The sequence below is a fragment of the Juglans regia genome, chromosome 16, assembly GCF_001411555.2.
Source record: "Juglans regia cultivar Chandler chromosome 16, Walnut 2.0, whole genome shotgun sequence".
NCBI lineage: Eukaryota > Viridiplantae > Streptophyta > Magnoliopsida > Fagales > Juglandaceae > Juglans > Juglans regia.
Genome location: NC_049916.1, coordinates 4,538,874 through 4,562,778, shown reverse-complemented (window position 1 = coordinate 4,562,778; position 23,905 = coordinate 4,538,874). Strand labels below are relative to the sequence as shown.

General features: G+C 37.7%; 1 protein-coding gene across 4 annotated transcripts; it reads left to right on the top strand.

Annotated features, from left to right (window-relative positions):
• Positions 1–1,041: 1,041 nt before the first annotated feature.
• Positions 1,042–14,388, top strand: LOC109007304 (transcription factor-like protein DPB). Of its 4 annotated transcripts, none has more exons than XM_035686749.1 (10): positions 1,042–1,309; positions 1,482–1,712; positions 2,540–2,616; positions 3,352–3,395; positions 10,375–10,437; positions 10,579–10,725; positions 10,829–10,897; positions 11,109–11,207; positions 13,460–13,530; positions 13,699–14,388. In XM_035686749.1, the coding sequence occupies exons 2-10, from the start codon at positions 1,489–1,491 to the stop codon at positions 13,937–13,939; spliced, it is 1,035 nt and encodes a 344-aa protein (XP_035542642.1). In that variant the 5' UTR covers positions 1,042–1,309; positions 1,482–1,488; the 3' UTR covers positions 13,940–14,388. The 4 variants fall into 4 exon arrangements, with proteins under 4 accessions (XP_035542642.1, XP_035542640.1, XP_035542641.1 ...); XM_035686747.1 differs by having other exon boundaries at positions 2,537–2,616; XM_035686748.1 differs by having other exon boundaries at positions 1,042–1,324; positions 2,537–2,616.
• Positions 14,389–23,905: the final 9,517 nt, after the last annotated feature.

The window sequence follows — 23,905 nt, the reverse complement described above, 5'->3', positions numbered from 1 at the left end:
CTAATATTATAATATAGTTATAACTTATACTAATTACTAAATCACTATAACTAATATTAGTATATTACTATTTACTAATAGTCTAATACTAATAATATTATATAGTTATAACTTGTACTAATCAAGTAATCATGGATTCATGATTCATAATAACTAATCACTGTAAGTCTATAGTATTAATGTATTATTATATAATATATAGTATTAGTATCACTATATCATTATAATATATATTACTATTACTATTAGTAATTTAGTATTGATATAGTCAATAGTTATTTAGTATAATATAAGTATTATATAATATATTATACTAAGTAGTAAGTACCAACTATATAACTATTATAAGTTATAATAACTTTACTCATATAAGAGTTATAGTATAATAGTATTAATAATTTAATAGCATATTATAAAAGTTATAGTATTATAGCATAATATTTGTATAATAGTATAGTATTAATATCACTAAAAGTTATAAGTTATAACTATATATACCTACAAGGCTAATAGCATAATATTTGGATTTTTTTAGTTTTTTATATAGAATAGTTTTTTTTTTTTTATCATTGTATTTTTCAAGATCAAGCTTTTTTTAGTAGTTTTAGCTAAAAAAAATGTACAAAATTTAAAGTGGGCCGAAAAAAATTGAAATTGAGCAAAAAAAAAAATCAGATTTAGATGGGCTGAATGACCCATTTTAGACATGTCCAGACCGACTGGACCGACCCTAGACCGGACCAGACCGAAATGGACCAGACCGGATCGGTCCTATATGTGACTCGGTCCGGTCTAGGGTGGACAATTCTTAGACCGAATAGGTCCGGTCCGGTCCATAAAATGGCCCAAGACCGGACCGGACCGGACCGAACTCACCTCTACACTCAACGCATTGAGTGAAAAAAAAAAAAAAAAAAATTTCTAGAGATGTGCTGCGGCTTCCGGCCGATGCGCAGCAAACCTCATACATTATACACACATGTATTTCAGTATATGTACGTATGTGTACGTATATATATGTGTTTGCATGTAAAAATTTTCCCTCTTTAGCGTGCGCTTGAACCCTGGCATTTTCTTAACCTCTTCTTCCCAGTTGCCTTCATCTCCTTCAACCTTTGACCTCCGTTCGATCGCCACTTTAAACTCCCCAATAACCCCCTACCTCCACCCCTTTGCTAAATCCTTCACCCAAAAACCCACTTCACAAATCCACAGTTTCTGTCCTCGGAAACTCTAAGACAGAGACCTCGCTTCTTCCTTTCACTGGTGCTTATCCCCCTTACTTCTTCGATACCCACTTCGCCACAAGGTCGGCTCTCTTATGGTTTGAACACTTCACAATTTGACTGTATTTTTATTTTTGATATTTTGCTTGAATGTTGGGGTTAAGCTCAGTTCTCCTCTGGGTTTTCCTCCAACCCGTAATTTCTGACGTTTTTGGCTAATCTTTTTCTTTTTTTGGGAATTTTGTTACCGGAAAGAATCGCCATGGGGACGAGGAGGCAGCAATTGAATCGAGAGGAGGAGGAGGAGCCACCAAGTCGTGGTGCCGCCACAATTTCGAGCCAATCCGTGTCGACCAGCCGGAGCATAGGGTCGCCGTCAAGCCGGAGCGAGCAGACGATGGCTACACCTGCCAGTGACAGCACTTTGTTTCGGCTAAACCATCTGGACATCCAAGGCGATGATGCCGGATCGCAGGGCGCTGTTGGGTGAGTTCCGTTGGAATTAATATTCTCTCGAGTGAGTTTCTAGAAATGTGGTGAAAGTTCATATAATGCTGCTGAATTTGATTGTGTTCGGGGGTTTTGTGCCCGAGGGTCTAAGGCTAACTATTTTTTTTAATATAGGTAAAATAAATTGTGTTAATAGAAATGAAACTAGGGGTGGCCCAAGTGCAGAGAAAATATCTAGTCAAGAAGTAGAAATAGATACAAGAAAATCATGAAAATTGAGCCCATTTAGATCTACAGCAACTGCCCATGACATTAGTGTATCAAAGAAGAAAAGTCTAAGTTCATCCAGTGAGCATTCATGGTCTACAAAGTTCCGATCGTTGCTTTCCCTCCAGATGCACCACAGTTCACATATGGGAACCATCTTCCATATTGCAACAATTTGTGGATGCTGTATAGGCCTTTCCAGCTAGCAAAGAGATGGGTCTAAGGTTTACTTTATTTTATTTTTGAAATGTGAAGTTTTTATATTGGAATTGGGTAATTTTTTAATCGGAACTGTGCCAATTAACATGTCACTTGTTTAACATTATTATCTAGAGCGTCCACGTAACTTATGCCCATAGTTTTTATTATCTTAGTTGTGAACATTTTGTTGAAGTGGATAATGTATTTGACCTCATTATACTTGAGTGAGCTTGGGAAAGTCAAAAATGTGTATTAAACCTTTTCATTTTGATTTCTATGGATGATTAGTTGCTTGTTGTTTCTTCAAAGTTGTAGTTTAATTTTTCAATTACGGTAAACATGTAGCTTTGCTTTTTTCAGTATGTTCTTACTGGGTATCACTTTCTACGCAGTAGCAAGAAGAAAAAAAGGGGGCAACGGGCAGTTGGAGGTGATAAGAGTGGAAGAGGACTTCGCCAGTTTAGCATGAAAGGTGTTAGTTTTCCCTTTCCATTGCGTTTTTCTTTCCTGATAAGTTGTTATAATCTTTGCAAGTTGTGAACTGTAGTTAACAAACATTGCATTGCGCATACTTAATCTTGAGAGGTTATATTGCACACCATGCTTGGGAGTTTGGGAGGGAAAAAGTGGAGATGATAAGATCTGTTCTTAGGTAGAGGAAAGGATAGAGACTTCTTCTCCACTTGTCTGGATGTTTAGAAGGGAAAGGAGATCTAACTAGTTATCTTTTGGTTTTAGACAATTGAAATAAAGCAACACACTCTCCTTTTTTCTTTTTCCCATTTTATTCTCTCTTTCACCTGTTTCCTTTTATCTGCTGCTGGTATTTTGGAGGTTTTGGAAAAATAACAGTTGAAACTTGTGCATTTGACCCAAATGTGACCACTTTTGGAAAAGAGTGAAATGGATAAAATTTGCCTAAGTTGGAGTGGGGTTTTCCTTGCGAGAAACGTTGAAAGGATGCTACGACGGATACCTTTCCTGCATCCTCTTGTTTCCCTCCAAATCTACCAATCCAGCATTTTGTTAAGTCTCTCATGTGACATTGTTCTTGTTCGCTTGCTCTCCCTAGGATGGGCTTTGTTTTAGATGAGCTAGTGGCAATATTTTTGTTTTTGTTTCCCCCCCCTAAAAAAAAATATGTATATATATATATATTTTGTTTCCTCCACTGATGTTGTGTATAATTTTCATTGGTACTACTCAGTGTGCGAGAAAGTGGAAAGCAAGGGGAGAACTACTTACAATGAGGTTAGATGATTTGTTTGTCATTCTTATATATTTGCTTATCTTGTTTGGTGGAAGTGCTTATCTTATATTTTTGCAAGAGTGCTTATTCCTATTAATAAATTACCTCTGTAATTTATCTGATGCCAATTTTATGCTTGCAAGTAATAATAGGGTTGGTTGTGCGTGTTGATGCCCAATTATGAAGATGGAGTTTCTTTTTTTCATTGGCAATCTTGTTATACTCTGGTGGAAAAATAAGTCAATATTTTTTTATGGTTCCACAACCTTGAAGGCGTTATGATTCGTTATTCCATGGTTCCACAACATGGAATAACGAATTCTTATATAAAAAAAGAATAATGAATTGTATTTGCCTATCGAAGTTTTGGTTGTACAATTAGGAAAAAAATGGTCATACTGTTCTATTTATGGCCCTTCTAATAGCCATGGAAGCTGGTAGATCCACAATAACGAAGTCAGCTGTTAAAAAAGAGAGAGAGCTGAAACGGTTGCAATGCTCCATTAACTATGATAATAAGGAGGGCGCTTCGGGCAGAGATAGAACAAAAGGGAGGGATGTTTCTTCTGTTAATGAAGCCTAAAATAATGTCTTGGAATGTGAGAGGGATCGATGAAGTGAATAAAAGGCTATATATTAGATCCCTCCTCCGAAGTTGGAAAGTAGACATTGTTTGCCTATAAGAAACTAAGTTGGAAGTTATTTCTCTTCGCATCATTAGGAGCTTGTGGAGCTGTTTGCAAGTGGGATGGCATTACTTACCGTCCATTGGAGCATCCGGGGGTATATTAGTCATGTGGGACAAAAGAGTGGTGGAAAATAAGGAAAATTTCATGGGGGATTATGTGGTGGCATGTTCGTTTATGAATGTCATCGATGGCTATCAGTGGGCTTTTGCAGGCGTTTATGGGCCTAATCTTGATCGGTCTCGAAGCTTACTTTGGGATGAGTTGGCCGGTATTAGCAGTTTTTGGGACTTACCTTGGTGTATTGGAGGTGATTTTAATGTAACCCGTTTTCCGAGTGAGAGATCGGGTGGAGTGGGCTACAACCAACCCATGTAGATTTTTCTAACTTCATTTCTGAGCAGAATTTACAAGATATACCTCTTGCAGGCGGTTCCTTCACTTGGTCTAACAACCGAGATCTTCCATCTTGGTCAAGGATAGACAGATTTTTAATTTCAACGGATTGGGAGGCACACTATCCGGAGCTTATTCAGAAGAGACTACCCAGGTTGTGTTCAGATCATTTTCCTATTCTATTGAATTGTGGGGGCATTAGAAGTGGCCCAAGGCACTTCAAATTTGAGAACATGTGGTTGAAGTCAGAGGGGTTTTTGGACAGAATAAGACAATGGTGGTCTTCCTACCACTTCCATGGAACTGCTAGTTACAAGATGGCTTGCAAATTAAAGTTGTTGAAAAAGGACTTAAAGGAGTGGAATACACAAGAGTTCGGTAATGTGGAAAGCCAGAAATCGGTTCTAATGGAGGAGCTTAAGGCTTTGGAAGGTGTGGAAGATGTGAGGATTTTTTCTGAAATCGAGCGGGCCCGCAAATCCCAAGTGGTTGCGGACATTGAACGGCTATCTCTATTGGAAGAAATATCATGGCGTCAGAAATCACGGGTGTTATGGTTGAAGGAAGGGGATAGAAGCACCAAGTTCTTTCACCAAGTGGCCAATTCACATAGGCGGAACAATGCGATAGATACCTTATTGATAGACGGGGTGGTCTCATCCAACCATTCCGAGATCTCAAACCACATTGTTCAGTTTTATGATACATTGCTTTCGGAACAATTTGAGTGGAGGCCGAGACTTGACGGGATGGCCTTTGATGTTCTTGACCCACAAGTTGCGGAACGACTCGAAAGGCCTTTTGAAGAGGTAGAGATCCGGTCGGTGATCAAGGGTATGGCGGGTGATAAAGCTCCAGGTCCGGATGGTTTTTCCATGGCTTTTTTCCAGACGTGTTGGGATGTGCTTAAAGATGATATCATGGGGGTTTTTCAGGAATTTCTTGGAAGCGGGCGGTTCGAGAAAAGTCTTAATGCTACTCTCTTAGTTCTCATTCCCAAAAAGCCAGGCGTGGAAGAAGTGAAAGATTTCCGCCCAATTAGTTTGGTAAGTGGTATGTACAAAATTCTATCTAAAGTATTGGCAAACAGACTGAGTAAGGTGATGGAAAGATTGATTTCGAAGCCTCAAAATGCATTTGTTCAAGTTAGGCAAATCCTTGATTCGGTACTGATAGCCAATGAATGTTTGGATAGTCGAGTTAAATCCGGAGAGCCTGGACTCCTTTGTAAGTTAGACATGGAGAAAGCTTATGATCACATCAATTGGAGTTTCTTAATTTATATGTTGGAGAGATGTGGCTTTGGTTCTAAATGGTGTTCTTGGATCTTTCATTGTATTTCCATAGCATGTTTTTCTGTATTGGTGAATGGGATGTCCAAAGGTTTTTTTAAAAGCTCCCGAGGTTTGCGACAAGGAGACTCCCTTTCTCCTCTTCTATTTGTTTTTGTGATGAAAGCGTTCAGCAAGATGATTGGAGGGGCAGTAGAGGGAGGGTTCATATCAGGATTCTCAGTAGGAGAGACAAGTTCAGGTTCACTTAACATTTCCCACCTATTGTTTGCTAACGATACTCTGATCTTTTGTGAAGCCAGACATGAGCAAATTCGAGCTGTAAGAGCTCTTCTATTATGCTTTGAAGCTGTGTCAGGTTTGAATGTGAATTTGGCTAAATCAGAGATAGTGCCAGTGGGACATGTACCCAATGTGGAGAGTCTGGCATCCATCCTGGAGTGCAAGATATCTCAGTTGCCTATGAAATATCTCGGTCTTCCGTTGGGGGCAGCATTCAAATCGAAAGCTATTTGGGATGAAATAATAGAAAAAATGGAAAGGAAACTAGCTGGTTGGAAGAGGATGTACTTATCTAAAGGGGGCCGGTTAACTCTCATAAAAAGTACTCTTTCTAACTTACCAACATACTTCCTTTCACTATTTCCACTTCCCGCCAAGGTGGCTCATCGCATGGAGAAAATTCAACGTGATTTCCTGTGGGGAGGGATCAAGGAAGAGTTTAAATATCACTTAGTGAAATGAGCTACAATTTGCTCCCCTATTAAGGAAGGAGGTTTAGGCATACGGAATTTGAGAGCATTTAACCAAGCCTTGCTTGGCAAATGGTTATGGAGATACCACCATGAACGGGAGGCCTTGTGGCGAACCGTCATTGCCTTGAAGCACGGGGAATCATGGGGAGGGTGGTGTTCCAATGAGGTGAGTGGTCCCCACGGAGTAGGGCTTTGGAAACATATCAGAAGAGGATGGGACATCTATGCAGCACACACTTGCTTCAAAGTCGGCAACGGTGTTAAGGTAAAATTTTGGCATGACTTATGGTGTGGTGATCGGGCACTCAAGGATGTTTATCCAGGAGTTTACAGCTTAGCAAGACGGAAAGATGCATCCATTGCCGATCTACTTAGCTTTACAAATGGCTCCTTCCAATGGAACCTTACTTTCAATAGAAATGCACAAGATTGGGAGATGGATGACATTTCGGCCTTTTTTGACCTTGTGTACTCCACTCGGATGTCGGGGGAAGGAGAAGACAAGTTATATTGGCGTCCCTCTAAGAAAGGAGTTTTCACGGCCTGCTCGTTTTATCATTCCTTACATGTGCACAACTCAGTCTCGTTCCCATGGAAGAGCATCTGGAATACGAAGGCACCTCTAAAGGCAGCCTTTTTTGTTTGGACTGCCACTTGGGGAAAGATTCTTACCATAGATAACTTGAGGAAACGCGGCATCATAGTTATGAATTGGTGTTATATGTGTAAGAAGAGTGGTGAGTCTGTAGACCATCTCTTACTACATTGTGAGATTGTCAGGTCCTTATGGTCCGAAGTCCTAGCACGGGTGGGGTTAGCATGGGTGATGCCAGAAAAGGTAAGTGAGTTTTTAGCCTCTTGGAGAGGTATTAGGGGCAACTCTCAAATTGCTTCCATATGGAAGATGCTACCTATTTGTCTATGGTGGTGCATTTGGGGGGAGCGGAACGCAAGATGCTTTGAAGATCAAGAGAGATCAATAGAAGAGCTTAGAACTTTGTTTTTTAATACTTTACTCCATTGGTGAATTGTAATTGATTTTCAGGGCAGGTCTTTTCACGATTTCCTTGTATCCCTAAGCTAGACTTAAATTTGCTCATGTATATGTCCCGTATACTTGGGCATCCTTTGTATCACTTTTGATCAATAAAATTTTGTTTACCGATCAAAAAAAAAAAAATGGTAAGCCCTTTGATTTTTTGAGTTCTCACAGATTGTGTGAAAAGGACCCTCTAAGGACCCTCTATTTCCTTATCTCTTTGTAGTATGGAAGCTTCGAGTAGAATGTTAAGTGCCATGGTGGACCCGGGACTCCTATCAGGTTTCTTGGTAGGGCAAAGGAATATAGATGAGCTATTGATGTCTAAATTTACACTTTGTGGATGTCATGCTTGTATTTTGTTGAGAGAACCTAGAACATTTTATCCTCTGTTGCTTACTCCTATGCTTTGAAGCTATATCAAGGCAGGCTGAATGTTATCTTGGCGAAGTCAGTATTACTCCTGATGGCGCTGTGGAAGACTTTGGGCGAGTGTCTTCTTTACTATTGAAGCATCTAGGTCTCCCCTTGGGGTGTCCTATAAGGCTAAATCCATATAAGATGGTATATTGAGAAAATTAACCGGCGATTGGCGGGTCGGAAATGACTATTTGTCTAATGGGGAATGAATTACGTTGATTAAAAGTACGCTTTTGTACTTGCCCATTTAATTTTTGTCTTTATTTCCCATGCCGGTAGATGTGGCCAAGTGTATAAGGGACTTCTTGTAGAGCAGGGTAGATGGAGCTCAAAATTTCACTCAGTATCCCTAGGTGGCTTTGGTATAAAACATTTGGTTGCATTCAATAAGTCACTATTGGGCAAATGGTTGTGGCCCTATTCAATAGAAAGGGAGGCACTAGGGCATTGTGTTGGAAAATAGGTATAGTATTATGTGGGTTGGGTGGTGTTCCAATGTAGTCAATGGGCGGGCCATACGGAGTCATGGGGAAAAAATATTTGCCAAGGATGGGGTGAATCCTCCAGGTCCACTAGACTTATGGATGTGGTGGTAGGCGAGGCCAAGATCAGATAATGGCATGATATATGGTGTGGAGATTTGGCACTAAAGGAAGTATGACCAAAATTGTTCAGAATCTCATGTTGCAGATTAACAATGGCTGATCTTTATCAGGCTGACAGTGGCCATCCACAGTGGATTATCACTTTTATCAGACTTATCTTTTTTTTTTTATAAGTAAGAAGAAATATATTAAGACATGAAAAAAGACCAGGCCCGAGTACACATGGAGTATACAAAAGAACCTAGATACAAGCTAAGAGCTGCGAAAAGTAGCATAGAGATCATTGAAAGAAATGCCATTCAATACAATAGAAGAAGCCCAAAGTAATAAGGTATGATAGAAAAAGTCCCTAAACCCTTCCGGTGAACGCTTCTTCTCCTCAAAACAATGACTATTCCTTTCGTTCCAAGTGCACCACATCAGACAAAGAGGCACCATCTTCCAAATATCCGCAATCTGCCCCTTACCCCGGATTCCTCTCCAACATGCCAATAACTCTATCACCCTTCTAGGCATTGCCCATGCCATACCGAGCCTTGTGAAGATGTCATCCCATAAAACCTTAACTACTTCTCAATGAAGGAGTAGATGATCCGCTGACTCATCATGTTTGCACATGAAGCACCAGTCTGTTAAGTAGAGGCCCGCGCCTTCTCAACTTATATTGATAGTCAGAATTTTCCCGTGGGATGCTAGCCGAACAAAAAAATCCACTTGTAAGGGAGCCTTAGTCCTCCATATGCACTTCCAAGGGAATGCATTTGGTGGGGGGGGGGGTGTGCCAATAATACCTTGTAAAAGGAACGGACTGAGAAGCTCTTGTTCCCTAAGGATGACCAAAGCAAACGATCCTCTCCAACAGCATGGAGACTCGGTGCGTGTAACACGCTGTAAAAATCAGCAATATCTCCCAATTCCCAATCTTGTGCCGCTCTAGTGAATTTCACTGACCATTGGGTGGAGTTGGAGGAGAGGGCCATATTGTCTGCAACTGTAGCGTCCTTGTCGAACGCAATCCTAAAAAGGAAAGGAAAAGCAATCTTCAAAGCAACCTCGCCACACCAAGTGTCGTGCCAAAAACTGACTTGTGTGCCCCTACCCACCGCAAACCTGCAATTAGCAAGAAAATCTGCCCAGCCATTGTGTATAAGTTTCCACATACCCACGCCGTAGGACCCTCTTACTTTATTGGAACGCCAACCTCCCCGCATGCTTTCATATTTAACGTCGATAATTTCCCTCCAAAGGGCGTCTCTTTCCCTGTGTGAAAGAACAAATAGATAGTGAAAGAACATTATTAGAGTTAAAAAACCTTGATGCTTAAATTTCTGTGTGAACAAATAACTGCCCACAACAATACTTGCTTCTCACCTTTTGTAGATTTTGAGTTCTTGTTCTCCTCCCTTGCCTTAACTAGGTGTCCTCCTTTGTTTACTTTCGGTATACTTGGGTTGTTCTTGCTCCCTACTTGCTTCCCTAATGCTATTTTAATAGAATTCTTTTATCTATACTTTTAAAAGTAAAGTCATACAATAATTAATAACCTACTATTTTTGAAATTATATAATTTTTTAATATTATTTTTGTTTTGGGATTTGAAAAAGTTAAATTGTTTTTTGTGTTTTGTTTAGAAGTTTGGAAAAGTTGTAATGATTAGATGAAAATTTTGAAAATTTGAAATTAAAAAGTGTTTATGTTTGAATGGTGTTTGGATGCTAAGATGAGATGAGATGGGCTGAGTCCATCTGTGAAACCAAATGGGGCCTAAGAGTTTTAATTAATGTCCAGGTGGCAGATGAACTCGTGACGGAGTTTACTGATCCTGGTAATAGTGTCACATCCCCAGATCAGGTTTGCTATTCTTTACCATGCAGATAAATATGTTTCCTATCTGTGCAAATATATCTGCAATCTCAAGGTGAAAGTAGAACTTAATGATGTAACTCTTCTATTTATTTATTTAGTTTTGCTGTTTGAACTTCTATTTGACAGCAACAATATGATGAGAAAAACATCCGTCGAAGGGTCTATGACGCTCTGAATGTTCTCATGGCGATGGATATTATATCTAAGGATAAGAAAGAGATACAATGGAGAGGTCTGCCTCGTACAAGCCTAAACGATATTGAAGAATTGAAGGTCTGGCTGCAGTTTCTATTTTCATGTAATGTGTTTCAGTGGATTTCTCTGTAATCTAGATCTAATGTGAGCTTAGAAATCTCCTTAAATTTAATGGATGCAGACGGAGCGTTTAGGACTCAGGAACAGGACTGAAAAGAAAGCTGCATATTTGCAAGAATTGGAGGAACAAGTATGACTACCAATATATACTGTTATGTATATCATTACCTAGGCTTGAATTTGTTCTTTGCATATGCTTAGCTTAAATTTTATTTTCTTGTTTCCTTTTTAGTGAACTATGTCTAGTTCAGGGAATTGACTAAAAAAAAGAAAGAAAGTGAGAACATGGTACTTGCCACTGATCATGTCTGCTTACTGAGTTATTATCTCCGTCCATCAAGTTCACAGGCCTTCAGAATCTGATACAACGAAATGAGCAATTATACAGCTCTGGGAATGCTCCAAGTGGAGGTGTGGCTTTACCTTTTATTCTGGTTGAGGTAGATTTCTTCTCACTATTTACCTTGTATGATAATTTTATATGCATTATTTTTTGAAGTTTGTCCATGAGTATCTTCACCAAATAAATTTGTATAAGAAATCCTACTTAAGTTCTAGGTGTGGTTAGGCCAATTAGCTCATGGCTAAACCAATTTCCATCACACAGACACCTTACTCCGTTCCATTAAAAGAGTTGTTGTGTTATACTTGAACCAATGTATTTCTGAGTTTTATTTGAACCTAATATTTTCATTTGTAAAATATATAACAGAATTATAGAAGATATGAATGCCATTCGGCCAATTAGTTTGTATATCTTGTTTCTACCAACTTTACTTGATTTAGAATGTTACAAAGCATGTATAGAATATAGAAATGTACATGGGCCAATTGATGCAATTCAATTATTTTTAGCCCAGTTGTACGAGTCATCCAATCATGCATAGAGTTAGAAATACATAAATTAAATATGCACTACGCTTTGGTCAATTGATTTAAATCAGATGTAAAACTTCGAAATGCATCAATCTGTAGGCTTTGTAGTTGCTCTCCAATCTGTGTGTGTGTGTGCGCGACACAAGAGTACCTGCTCTCCAATCTCATTTGTTAATGATGCATGTAAGATGATTGTATTATGCTATGCAGCTCTAATATGTGGATAATTATTATGTGTAGCTCTTATAGCATCACATTTCGAAAAGTTACAAGTGCTTTTTGTGAAAAAGTTATAACTAGTCATCTTGCTCCAATGACATCTAACACATGAATGAAGTAATGGTACACCTCTTTGACCTCTTCTTGGAGTTACTCTTGGTCCCAAATGATTTAACAACTGGATCATTGAAGTTATAGACTTATAGCATTATTGGTTTGGGCTTTATGTTTTTAACTGAAAGTATTATTTCGGGAGTAGTATGGGCAAATTGAGGATGGGGCTCATATTGGAATTGGAATGCAAAGGAATCTTGGGAATTTATTAGGTGGACCATATTGGCGATTTATTATGTATTCAAACAAAGTATGGGTTTTGTCTTAATCGAATCTTGGATATGCTGAGTTTAACCTAAAATAAGCCAAACTCTGTAGATAATGACAACAACGCAGTTCTAACCTATTTTGTAATGAAACTAAGAATATTGGATGAGTGGATGTGGTGAATAGTTGATGATTCAAAAAGATGAAAGAAGTGATTATCTACTGTATAACTTCGGCTCTATCAATTTTGTTACACAATGTCCTATGTTGGGAGATCAATTTGATACTAATAATGTAACCACAATATTCCTCCGCCACAAGTGAGGGCCCGTTAATAAAATTATGGGATGCCGTCCTCTTTGTAAAAAAGAAAAAAAAGAGATCAATTCGATCCGGGGAATCTTCCTATTTATTATGTATAACTTTGGCTCAATTTATTTGTTTTTATGCAAGATCTTGTGTGGGGAGATCAATTTGATACGATCCCATCTTCCTATTTTCCACCTTTATGGAATTCAAGTTTGCTTAAATTGAATTTTGAACACAAAATTTGACCTTTGCTAGATAGATTTTTGTAAGGGAAAGAATGATATGAAGATGGCAAGATGGATGGGTCACGAGTGTAAAGAGTTGACCCTCCTAGTCCAAGTGAGGTCTTGTGTCCAAAAATGGCAACCAAAGGTTAATGCATAAGAAATTCTGAGATGATACAGACTGAAGGTGCTGGATGTTGCTTATATTACTGGGACTGTGATGGTCATCAATATATCTTGTCTCATGATAGCTCTTTAGTTCATCAATTTTTTTCTTAGGGGCCATCCAGCTTTTTGTGCATTTAGTCAATCTAGAGATGAATCCATCTAGACTTTCCTTGGTCTCTCCCCATATCTTCTTATGTAGAGACTTGAACAATTTTTGTCCTGTGAATTTCAATCTAATTCCATGCTAGGAGATATATGATTGTTATTACTGCACTTTTTCTCTCTCTTCTTTCACATGGCTCTTGTGCATTCATCACCATAATAAGACAAGCAGTGATGGCAGTTTGGGGTTTTCAGAAAGATTAAATACCAAGGATAGTTCAGAAAGATTAAATACCAAAGCTATCCTTTTGAAATATACATGTTCACTTGATTATATTTGCCATTTTATACATTCCTGGCATTTATGTTCGTCGAAAGTGCCTTATCATTTTGAGATGTAACCTTTTCTTAGACATTTTAGTTGCTTTCTCATGCCTTTAATTTTATTTGTTCCTGATATTTGAGAAATGTAGACCCGCCCTCATGCGACTGTCGAGGTGGAAATATCGGAGGATATGCAACTGGTGCATTTTGACTTCAACAGGTAAATGAGCCCATTGAGTGTGCTATATTTTTGCAATTTTAGCTCCCATTGATGGATAGGTGCTACACGAATCCTTCATCCATAGCACTAGCTTTGTGCCTGGCTCCCTCACAAATTATTGGATTTATTGGTTACTAACTATTTTATCATTTTTGGTTTTCTCTGCAGCACCCCATTTGAGCTCCATGATGACAACTACGTTCTAAAGGCAATGAAATTTTGTGAAAAACCACAGATTGATGATGATAGGGCGCACAATCTCTCTGCAGATGGAGGTGAAGGTTCTAGCATGTCAGGCATGTATCAACCACAGATCCCGGTTCCTTCAATGTCAAACACAGCGGTCAGGCCTCCCACCTCACCGCCTCTTCCTGGAATACTAAAAGCACGTGTCAAGCATGAGCATTAATCAGCAGGATTGGCTCAAACATCCCAACATGAGCAATACTCTGCATATCTGTATATTTTGCAATGTAATATGCCGGAAGTGCATCGCCCCTAATGATTATGCTCATCTCATTAGATCGCCCTCGTTCTGCAAATATCTAAATCTACAAGCAGATCGTGCACTTCTTCAGAGAAACTTTAGGAGGTCTTGTTTCTGACAAATTCGTTGCTTTACATAAGCTGCCAATGTAATTTTTGTTGTCATATTCTTTTCCTGCTTTTATAGCCTTTAATGTAGTAGAAATGGTAGTGTTGGAGTGTAGATTTTCCAGCTCCGTAGAAAATTATAGAATCAATTTAGCAATTGAAGTTCCTTTCCTGTACCGCGTATTGCATTTATGTATACTGTTGTTCTATTGCCATCATATGTCAACAAGGAAAAAGCTGAAAAGAGAAGATATTCTGTAGGAATCCTCCATTTCAGCTGTAGCTCAATATCAGACAGAACATCTTAAAAATACATGTACATTTTATAAGGCTCGAATCTCGGAACTACTCTGTTTTGGAGAAGTTAAAGCCTGCAGTTTGAGGACACCTGCTCGTACTCGTCATGCAGCATTATTGATTCTTGGATCACTTCTTATTATTACAGGTACCAAAAGCGCAAAATTTTTGCTGAAAATAAGAATAGTTATCCCTTGATTTCTGCGAAATGTAGGTGTTCTAAAACATATGGTTTATGTAAGTTGAGAAACAAATAGCATCATTTTCTCTGGCTAATTTGGAATGGCTATAATTCTTAGCAAAAACTCAAAGAAATAGAACGATGGTTGGCTCATCTTCAAACATCGGAGGTATGTGTTTGTTTTCTTGAGTTAGTCTATATACAGTCTCCATTTCATACAAGCTCATATAATTAATTATGTTTAAAAAAATTTAAAATTACAATAATATCATTTTTAAAATAATTTTTTTTTCTTTTTTTACCCTCATTCATCAATAGGATTGTACACGCAGTCTCCCACTCAGGACTGTAAATATAATTTCTCTTATTTTCTTATATATAGTTGGTTTACACATGCTGTGAAATTAGAGCATATGTGATTGTTATGTATAATTTCTAACGCAGAATTTATCTGATTATAATGTAACTCACGGATACCGTATAGAAGGTAATGCATAGCAAAGAAGATGATTTAGTTGTTGATGGAAACGTCATGACTTGCATGCCCATGTCGAGAAATAAATATTACTACAAGAATATATGGTTCTTACACAAGATACGAATTATTATTGGAGATAAGTAGCAGCTCTGGAACTGGAAGGACTTCAATCTGGATCATGCCTTTCATTGCTTTCACAGCTGAATTGAGTTCTTAGAGTATTGTTCACAAATTGAGTGAACAGATCAAACAAAATGATTTCTTCTCCACGAGCTATCCTCTTCACATTTATATATGTTATGACCATATATACCAGCATGCCAATATTAGACAGTTAGCACCCTATTTTGAAGCTTATAACAGTCTACTACCCCTTTTGCTCTGCTTCAATATATACTTCAGCTTCTCTCAAGCATTCCACAAATAAGCTGGCTTTTGCAGATTCTGCAACTATTATGCGCTCGCGTTTCTCTTTGAATGCCTCAACATCTCTGTCGAGTTGATGACGAGTTTTGTCGACTAGCTTTCTTGACATAACCACCGAAGTGAGCATGTGCGACTCTCTTCAAACGATCAAAGGCAAATTCAACTCTAAATCCTGCAGACTGCAAGATTCTCAAGCTTCCCCACCACTTGAGAAACATATCATGGGTCACATCCACAACATTTGTAATATCTCCATATATGCACTTACATAGTACGTGAAAGAAACACATTTTCAGTTTTGAACTTGAGGTACTGGACCCAACACTAATATCTCCATGCTTAGAAAGCAAGCTCCTGGTGATAGAGGCATACTTCCGAGTAAACCAACTATATATAAAATGCTCATTCATTTCCTACCATTACCAAATAAACTGATCAAATAACAGTATAATTAACATGTTACTATAAAAGAAAAAAGAAAACACTTCATTCATATACATAGATATGATCATAAAATCAATGTTTCACATGCATGCGCATGTGTCATGCGTACGGAAACCAACCTTAGCCTAATTTTAATCAATATATAACTGAATTCATTGCTCACTTTCAACTAATTTTATGATACTTTGAACAAATTATAATAAGTAGAATAACACTACCATTTTTTAAAACATTTTAATGACATTACTAACTAGATAACTGAATCATTTTCCAAATACATCCATTTTAGCCTAAACCTTAATTTATTGATCAAGAAACCATTGTCAGTTCGAGAAAATATTTGAGAATTCTATAGTTTTTGGAAAATATATGATATAGTGACAACTATATTATCACCCAATTACACCTATATATATATGTGATATTCTAAGCATTCAAATGAGCTAGCTCTTAGAATATCTCAGAATTCTGTGAATAGTAGTTAAATGATTTGTAAATAGTAGTGAAATAGTTTAGATTATAAAATGTTTTATTGAGTTTTGGGAAATGAAAGAGAAAACTTGAATAAAAATATCTTAAAATTAAAAAATTGTTTAAATATAATTTATATTTTTAAATTTGAAAAATCTTTATTGTCTTTCGTGTTTTGTGTTTAAATTATGTTTGGAAAATAAATTATAAGAAGTTTTGAGAATATCTTAGAATAATTCATTACCCAAACAAGTCCTAAGTGGCTTGCTTGTTTTAAGTTAGTTGGTATCATGATGATGTGCTAAAAAAAAAAAAAAAATCTTTACACAAGATCATCATGACTTCTGTTTCATTTTAATCCTAGTCGAAAGAGATCTAGTAAAGCAATACAACTTGGGATCAACTTAGAATGATTGGATTTATAAAATTTAAGGATGATATCAACGTCTTACCTCAGAAATGACGCATGTTAACTCAGCGACATATTGACATTCTTGGCACTGGTAAGTAGGCAATCGTGGATCTCTTATGTTCTCACAAGCATCACAGTAGAATCCATCATCTGTCTCATCTTCATGTTCACCAAGAGAGTTCGTGAGAGTGAGTTCGTGAGAGTGAGAGAATCTATGTGACATTTATCTTTAATTCTATATAGTAATGGACCGCGCGCATTCAAGATGAAGATTGAAATCATCACAAGAGAGACAACTGATGACATGTGATTTGCAGGTGGAACTGAAAGCCCTGTACTTAAGACTACAGTCTACATTCTCCCGGAATTGTAGAAGGTGATTGTGACCCTCGTATTCTATGGCAGCCTTTATCACAATTTCCCTGTGCAAGTTGAAGTTGCACATGGCGCAATGATAGATATGAAAGAACGGGTTAATAAACCCGCGACAGGAATTGCATCGTAACATTCCAACATGCTGATCAAGGAGGGTGAGAGGGTGTCGAGGGTGATGGATATTGTACTTCTTTTGCTGCAATTCATCAAGGCATGATTCGTGGAAGTAAACATCCTTACAGCTCCTTTTGATACAACCATAGGTAGTACCATTGCAGGGTTTCTTACACAAGTAACAATCAATTTGGATACTTTCCTCGATCTTGGAGAGTGACCATATTGGATTTCCATGGAGGAAATGACCAATCTGTTCTTGATTACCTGCATATTCGGTGGAGGCCAAAAAAAGTGCAACCAACATCCATAAAAAAATTGCACCGTTTGCAGCCATGCGTAAGAGTCGGCCCCTCGAGACAAGCTAGGGTCGTCTACAAGCTCGATCTGCAAGGAATCCTCGGCCTACCATCTTTTATCCCCGAATAAAGGGTGATAAGACAGGGATGATAGAAATGTTGTATCTCCTTCGGCAAGCTCCGTTCAAAGCACGATCGATGGATTAAAAAAAAAAAAAGACAATGGAGATAAGTACCATTGTCGAGATCAAGCACCAATGGATGATGGTGGCCAAAATGTGTCCTAAATTGTTCCACCGTCTCTTCTATTGTAGGCTTTAGAAAATTAGCACATTTAACATCAAGCCCGAATTAAGTCCATCATCACTCGGTCGAACCAGCACTTGCATGCGGCAAGCGTACTTCAAGCTCTTGGAATAATGGCCACAAGCAGCACAGGCAATCTTTGAACCATTCTGTAGGATGAGAGTCTGATCGAAAAAATGACAAATCACATATATGTTGGTATGTTGTGAAGGGGATAATAAGTAGTATTTTTCTATTTTACATCATTACTTGCAAGAAATTTCTTAGGAGCATTGCTATTCATAAGCCCCACACACCACAAATTTTTTTTTTAATTTTTTTTTAAATTCTTTTTAGTTTTATTCTTCTTAAAACAATTGAATTATTTTACTCATTATCCATATAACATACATTTGATAAGAGAAAAAAATTAAAAAAATCACAAAAATGATGGTGTGTGGCATATGAGGCTTAAGAATAGAATTTTTTAAATTATTAAGGTCGTGAGGGAGATCAGGGGGTGATTAATTGGCGAATGACTAAGAAACGAAAAAATTCTATTTTTAAGCCTCATACACCACACACCATCCTTTTTGTGATTTTTTTAATTTTTTTCTCTTACCAAATGTATGTTATATGGATGATGAGTAAAAGAATTCAATTGTTTTAAGAAGAATAAAACCAAAAAGAATTTTAAAAAAATAAATAAATAAATAAATTGTGGTGTGTGGTGTGTGGTGTGTGAGGCTTATGAATAGCAATACTCGAATTATTTTGGAGCATAGGGTTGATGTACAGTTTTACATTATGATCAGTACTTATAGAATTATAACACTTATTTCACGAATTAATACTTAACAATAGATATTACCTCTCTCTTTCAAACAATTAGCGTTTAAGAATGAGAAATACTTTAACCACAAATTGATTATACAAAAGTAATTTAAAAAATTGACATAATAATCTGATGTGGCTTGTTAGATTATAAATTTATTTTTATTGCGAAAGTAGATATAACAGATAAGGTGAAACCATATCATTTTGTGAGATTACTTTTGTGTAATCTCTCCCTTCCAAACAAATTGAAATTGTTGAAGGTTTTGCTATATATTTTGAACTGTCATGTGTGGGCTCAATACACGAAATATTTAATTAAATAGGATAAAATGTAGAGTTACATTTCGAACTTGGAGTTAAGGCTTAGGTCAGGATATTCATTACTCGTGGGCTCAAGAACCTGCCTCCAGGCAACACAACAACCCATCAATATCCTCCAAGCATTGGGCACCAACTTGGCAGGGGCAAGCCCTAGGAAGTTAAGCACATCTCAAACTGGGTGGAAAAAGGGCAAGCAAAGCCCTATGAGAAACATCACAAAGTAAAGGGCCAAGAAAACGGCCAGACCCCTAACATTAATTGCTCCCCTGTGTGGCTCAGGTAGGTTTAGCACCACCGAATCCAAGATCCCATAGAGATCCCTCAAGGATTCTAGGTTAGAACGAGTGGTTGTCGCACCCACTGGTGGCCTCAAAGACTGGTCGCCAATTGGCTTCATTTTCCTCAGCACGCCTTCAAGAGAAGCAGGTGAACGAGAAGACTTGTGCAAAGCCATTGGAGTGTGGTAAGAAGTAGCAAAGGTTGAGACATGAGAGAAGGAAAGAGATGAATGAGAGAGTAATGAAGGTTGGAAGTGAGGTAGGAGAATGTAACGCCCCAATGGAATGCCCAAACCACATGGCCTATACTCCAAAAAGACTAGTCAATGACACAATTGGAGCTCCATTGGAACCTTATAGAGAGCAAGAACTTCTCATTCCCAAGCAATATGGGATCTCATACACCACCTAGCCTTATCCATATCATATGGGGGTATCACAATCTACCCCTCTTAAATTCCCGACATCCTTGTCGGGCCTGTCCATTATAGGTGACACGGCTCAAGTCCCACATTTCTAATTAGGATAGTCTTTGATACCATTTGTAACACCCCAATGGAAGGCCCAAACCACATAGCCTATACTCTGAAAGGACTAGTCAATGATACAATTGAAGCCCCTTTAGAATCTTATAAAGAGAAAGAATTTCGCCTTCCCAAGCAATGTGGAATCCCATACACCACCTATCATTATCCATATCTTATGAGGGTATCATAGAGAAAGAAGGGCTCTGAAGATGAAAAAGGCCATAGGTAGAGTTGGAGAGGGAGATGAACTATGCAATATGAAACGACAACAGTAATAGGAAAGGAAGCGTATGGAGTACAAAAAAGGAGGAAAGGGGGCATGGGAAATGGAACAGTGCCTCCACTAACTGACACATTAAGCTCGAAAGGACAAAGCCAAATCACGAAATGACACCCTGAGTACAAGTCCCTTCACGATGCGTGTGAAGAGACTTTTCAGGGTAATTAGAGGAGACACATTTCCTATTCTATCTTCTGGGCCCATCACGATCTTAGGGCTGAGCCTAGATAACTAGGCCTCAACTAAACATACCACACATGCCATAAATCATGGTCAACGGCTCACTACTGAGGAAGTGAGAAACTAACAAACTCCCAATGGCCAAGGTGTTATGATAGCCCTCTACTGACTAGATAAATTACAGGCAATATGAGGGAAATTCAAATAATAGGTCCCAATCTAGTTTCAAATAGGAGATAAGGTAGTTATGAGTTCTTGAAGGATGCCCATGGCCACTCTATATATATCCAATGACTAATACCCAAAAAGGTATGAAACATTTCCATTCTCATCTACAATCAATACCATAACAATTCTCATGATTTAGGCATTTGAGGGGTCACTACACCTTTGAGCCTTTTCCTCTATTCTTGTTGCAGGTTGTGAGTGGTGGGAAGCGCGAAACACGTCCATAAAACGCTTCATTTTCTGAAATTAATATAATTCGCAATACCCAACTATGCTTGCATAAGAATTACCTATGATCCAGAAAGATAAATGGATTGGGGAAAGATAATGATATGATTGTATCATGCTTATGGTTTCTGTCACAAATCCATGGTACAAAGGTAGGTTTTGCCTACACTGAGTGTTAAAATTGGAAGCATTGTATAATAGATAAATAGAAGTCTAGAGTTTGGATAATGCCACCTGTATCGTGTTCTCCCCTTGTATTTGTTTCTAGTAGATGTCTTCTTCTTCTTTTAGTTTAGTTTATATTTGCTTTGGCATTTTTAGCACAGGTAAAATCATTGCACCCACAAGATAAGGTATGTATTCTTTTCCTTTAATTATGCAATTAGCTTTGGATGATTTTTGAAATAACAATATTCCTTCTTCTTTTCAAATTTATGTATAGAGAGATGGAGAAGGCTTCATTCACGATGAAGCATTGTTGTGTCTTTTGAGACACCAACCCAAATGGCAGCAACATATGATGACATTGAATACGAGGATAAGCCACACAATAAACATCTAGCCATTGAGCACTCAAGTCAAATTGTTGGTGAGTCTGTGGAGGAGAATGTGGAGGTTCTTTGTGAGAGACCTCTAGGCAAAAAAGCTGAGAAAGAAAGGGAGATGAAGCGGAAGTCTTGAGAATCTACTGATGCTGAGTTCAACATGGCCTTAACTCAAATGACCCAGGATAGACACTTGTGCATGGCAGAAAGGAGAGCATCAATGATGAAGGTAGATCGCAATAGAAGTCAACAATTTGAATTTGAGAAGAAAAAGTTTGAGGCGAAGATTATGAGAATGGATCTTGTAGGCATGAATGCCATGCAGCAAGAATACTTCTTTAATATTCAGAGTAAAGTCTTTTAGGCATCGAGAAATAATTCCAGAGGTAAATCTATATCTTCATCCACACCTAATGGAGGTTTGTAACTATTGGGCTTGGTAACATGTTATGATTTTAGTGGTTACTCAGCCACTTGTTATGGAAAAACATATGGCTCGGCAACAACTATGATTTTTTATTTTTGGGTAAACATTGCTAGTATGTGCATGTGGTATGTATGGCAGTTGGAATTTGATAGTTTTTTTTATTTGATACTACAACTGGACAGTTTTGTATTAGATGGAACAACTAGACATATTTGATAGACTATTTTTTTGGTTAGATACTACAGCTGGGTAGATTTTGTTTTTGCAATATGTTAACCAAAGTGACATCTTTTGTATTCTAATATTAAGTTTGGAAATGGCATGTATAGTGGGTTGGATTTATGTTCTCTATTGTTTTATATTTGCACTGAGTTTGGAAATGACATGTATAAATTTGGTATGTTTTTTTTTATACTGAACTAGGCATATATTTGCACTGAGTTAAGTTTGCACTAGTTTGGTTTGAAAATGAAATATATTTGCACTGAGTTAGGTTTGGCTTTTTTATACTAAACATGGCTTGGATTTTTTTTGCTAGCAAAAAGATGATGAATGGCAGATATTTTTTTTTTTTTATGATGGAGCTCATGATAAATTAAGATAATTTTTTAAGATGGGGATGTGTATGTATAGTACAGGAATGTGTACGCATTCACATAATTGGACATTATGAACGTATATGAATTACCATTAGAAGACAGACATTCCCCACAAGAATTGTAGATGTGATCTGTGTTGGATAATTAGGTTGAAAAATAACAAGTAGTTGAGAAATAATAAGTTAATTAAAATTTATATTATTAATTAACATATGGTTAGTATAATTGTAAAATATGAAGAAAAAATTTAAAAATATTATTATTAAAAAAATAATCTAATATTATTATTTTAACTTATAGTTTAGGAGTTATACTTGAATGGCTTTGACTTTTAAGCAAAACATCTAGTTTTTGCCAAATTTGACTTTGAATTTGGCTAGGTCAATGCCTATGCTCTAGGCAGATCTAACTAAGACTATTCATTTAGGCCGGATTTTTTCCAGGCCCGGTCTGAAACCTGGATAACCAGATTTCGGCTCGGATCAAATCCGAGCTGAAACCCGCATTACAAAACCCAAATTGATCCGGGTTGGATCTGGTTATGAAACCCGAGTTCCAGATTTAACATCCGGTACCCGGGGTATATATATATATATATATATATATATAAATAAAAATTAAAAAAAAAACCCCTCATCCAAGCGATGTCCTCTCTCTCTCTCTCTCTCGCTCAAAGTCCAGCTCCAAGCCTCCAAACTCTCATCCCTGACTCCCTGGCTCTTAACTCTCTCTCTCGCCCGAAGTGTCAAATGAAAACCCTAGCTCTCGATCTCTCTTCTCTTGCCCAAAGTCCAAACCGAAACCATAGTTCTCTCTCTTGCCTATAATAAAGGGAAGAAGCCTTCTCTCTTCTCTTCCCTTCTCTGTCTAACTTCTCTCTCTCTCTCTCTCTCTATCTGCCAAAACCACAACCATCGCCGCTAGTGCTATCAAAGGCCACCGTCCACAGAAGACAGAAGCCTTTTCACTACTCTCAGTATGTTTCTCTCTCTCTCTCTCTCTCTCTCTCTCTCTCTCTCTCTCTCTCTCTCTCTCTCTCTCTCTCTCTCTCTCTCTCTCTCTCTCTCTCTCTCTGTTTTGAGCGTTTAGATCTCCTCTTAGGGGAGGTTTCTTTCGTATCTAGAATATGTTGGGGAAGCTGAAACCCTAGCCATCGTCGCCAGTGACTAGCAGAGCTGCCGTTTGGCGATATCTGCTCTTTTCTTTTTGGGTTTTTATTTCTTCACCCAGATCTATAACCTTTTATGTTGTGGTAGTGCGTGAGTAGTGTTTTGGTTGACCAAATTGTCTCATCTCTTTGTTTTTTAGTTTGTGTATTGACTAATGAAAGTTATGTGATGATTTTGTGATTTGCAAAAACAAAATGCATTTTAATTTTGCTTACCCAAACAAGCATATCTGAATTAATAGGATTTTTGCTATCCGAACTATTTTCTGCCATTATACTCTATCTAGAATTGTTCACTCCAGAAATGCTAGCCATAATAGCTCAATGTTATGTTAAAATTCAAATATGTTACAAAAAGTTCACTTTTGTGTATTCCACCAA

Excerpts from the sequence above, each read along its gene's own strand:
- LOC109007304 (XM_035686747.1), top strand. The coding sequence starts at position 1,489 with ATGGGGACGAGGAGGCAGCAATTGAATCGAGAGGAGGAGGAGGAGCCA. Across the intron at positions 3,396-10,374 it reads GGAGAACTACTTACAATGAG|GTGGCAGATGAACTCGTGAC; the intron begins GTTAGATGATTT and ends ATTAATGTCCAG. Across the intron at positions 10,438-10,578 it reads GTGTCACATCCCCAGATCAG|CAACAATATGATGAGAAAAA; the intron begins GTTTGCTATTCT and ends TCTATTTGACAG.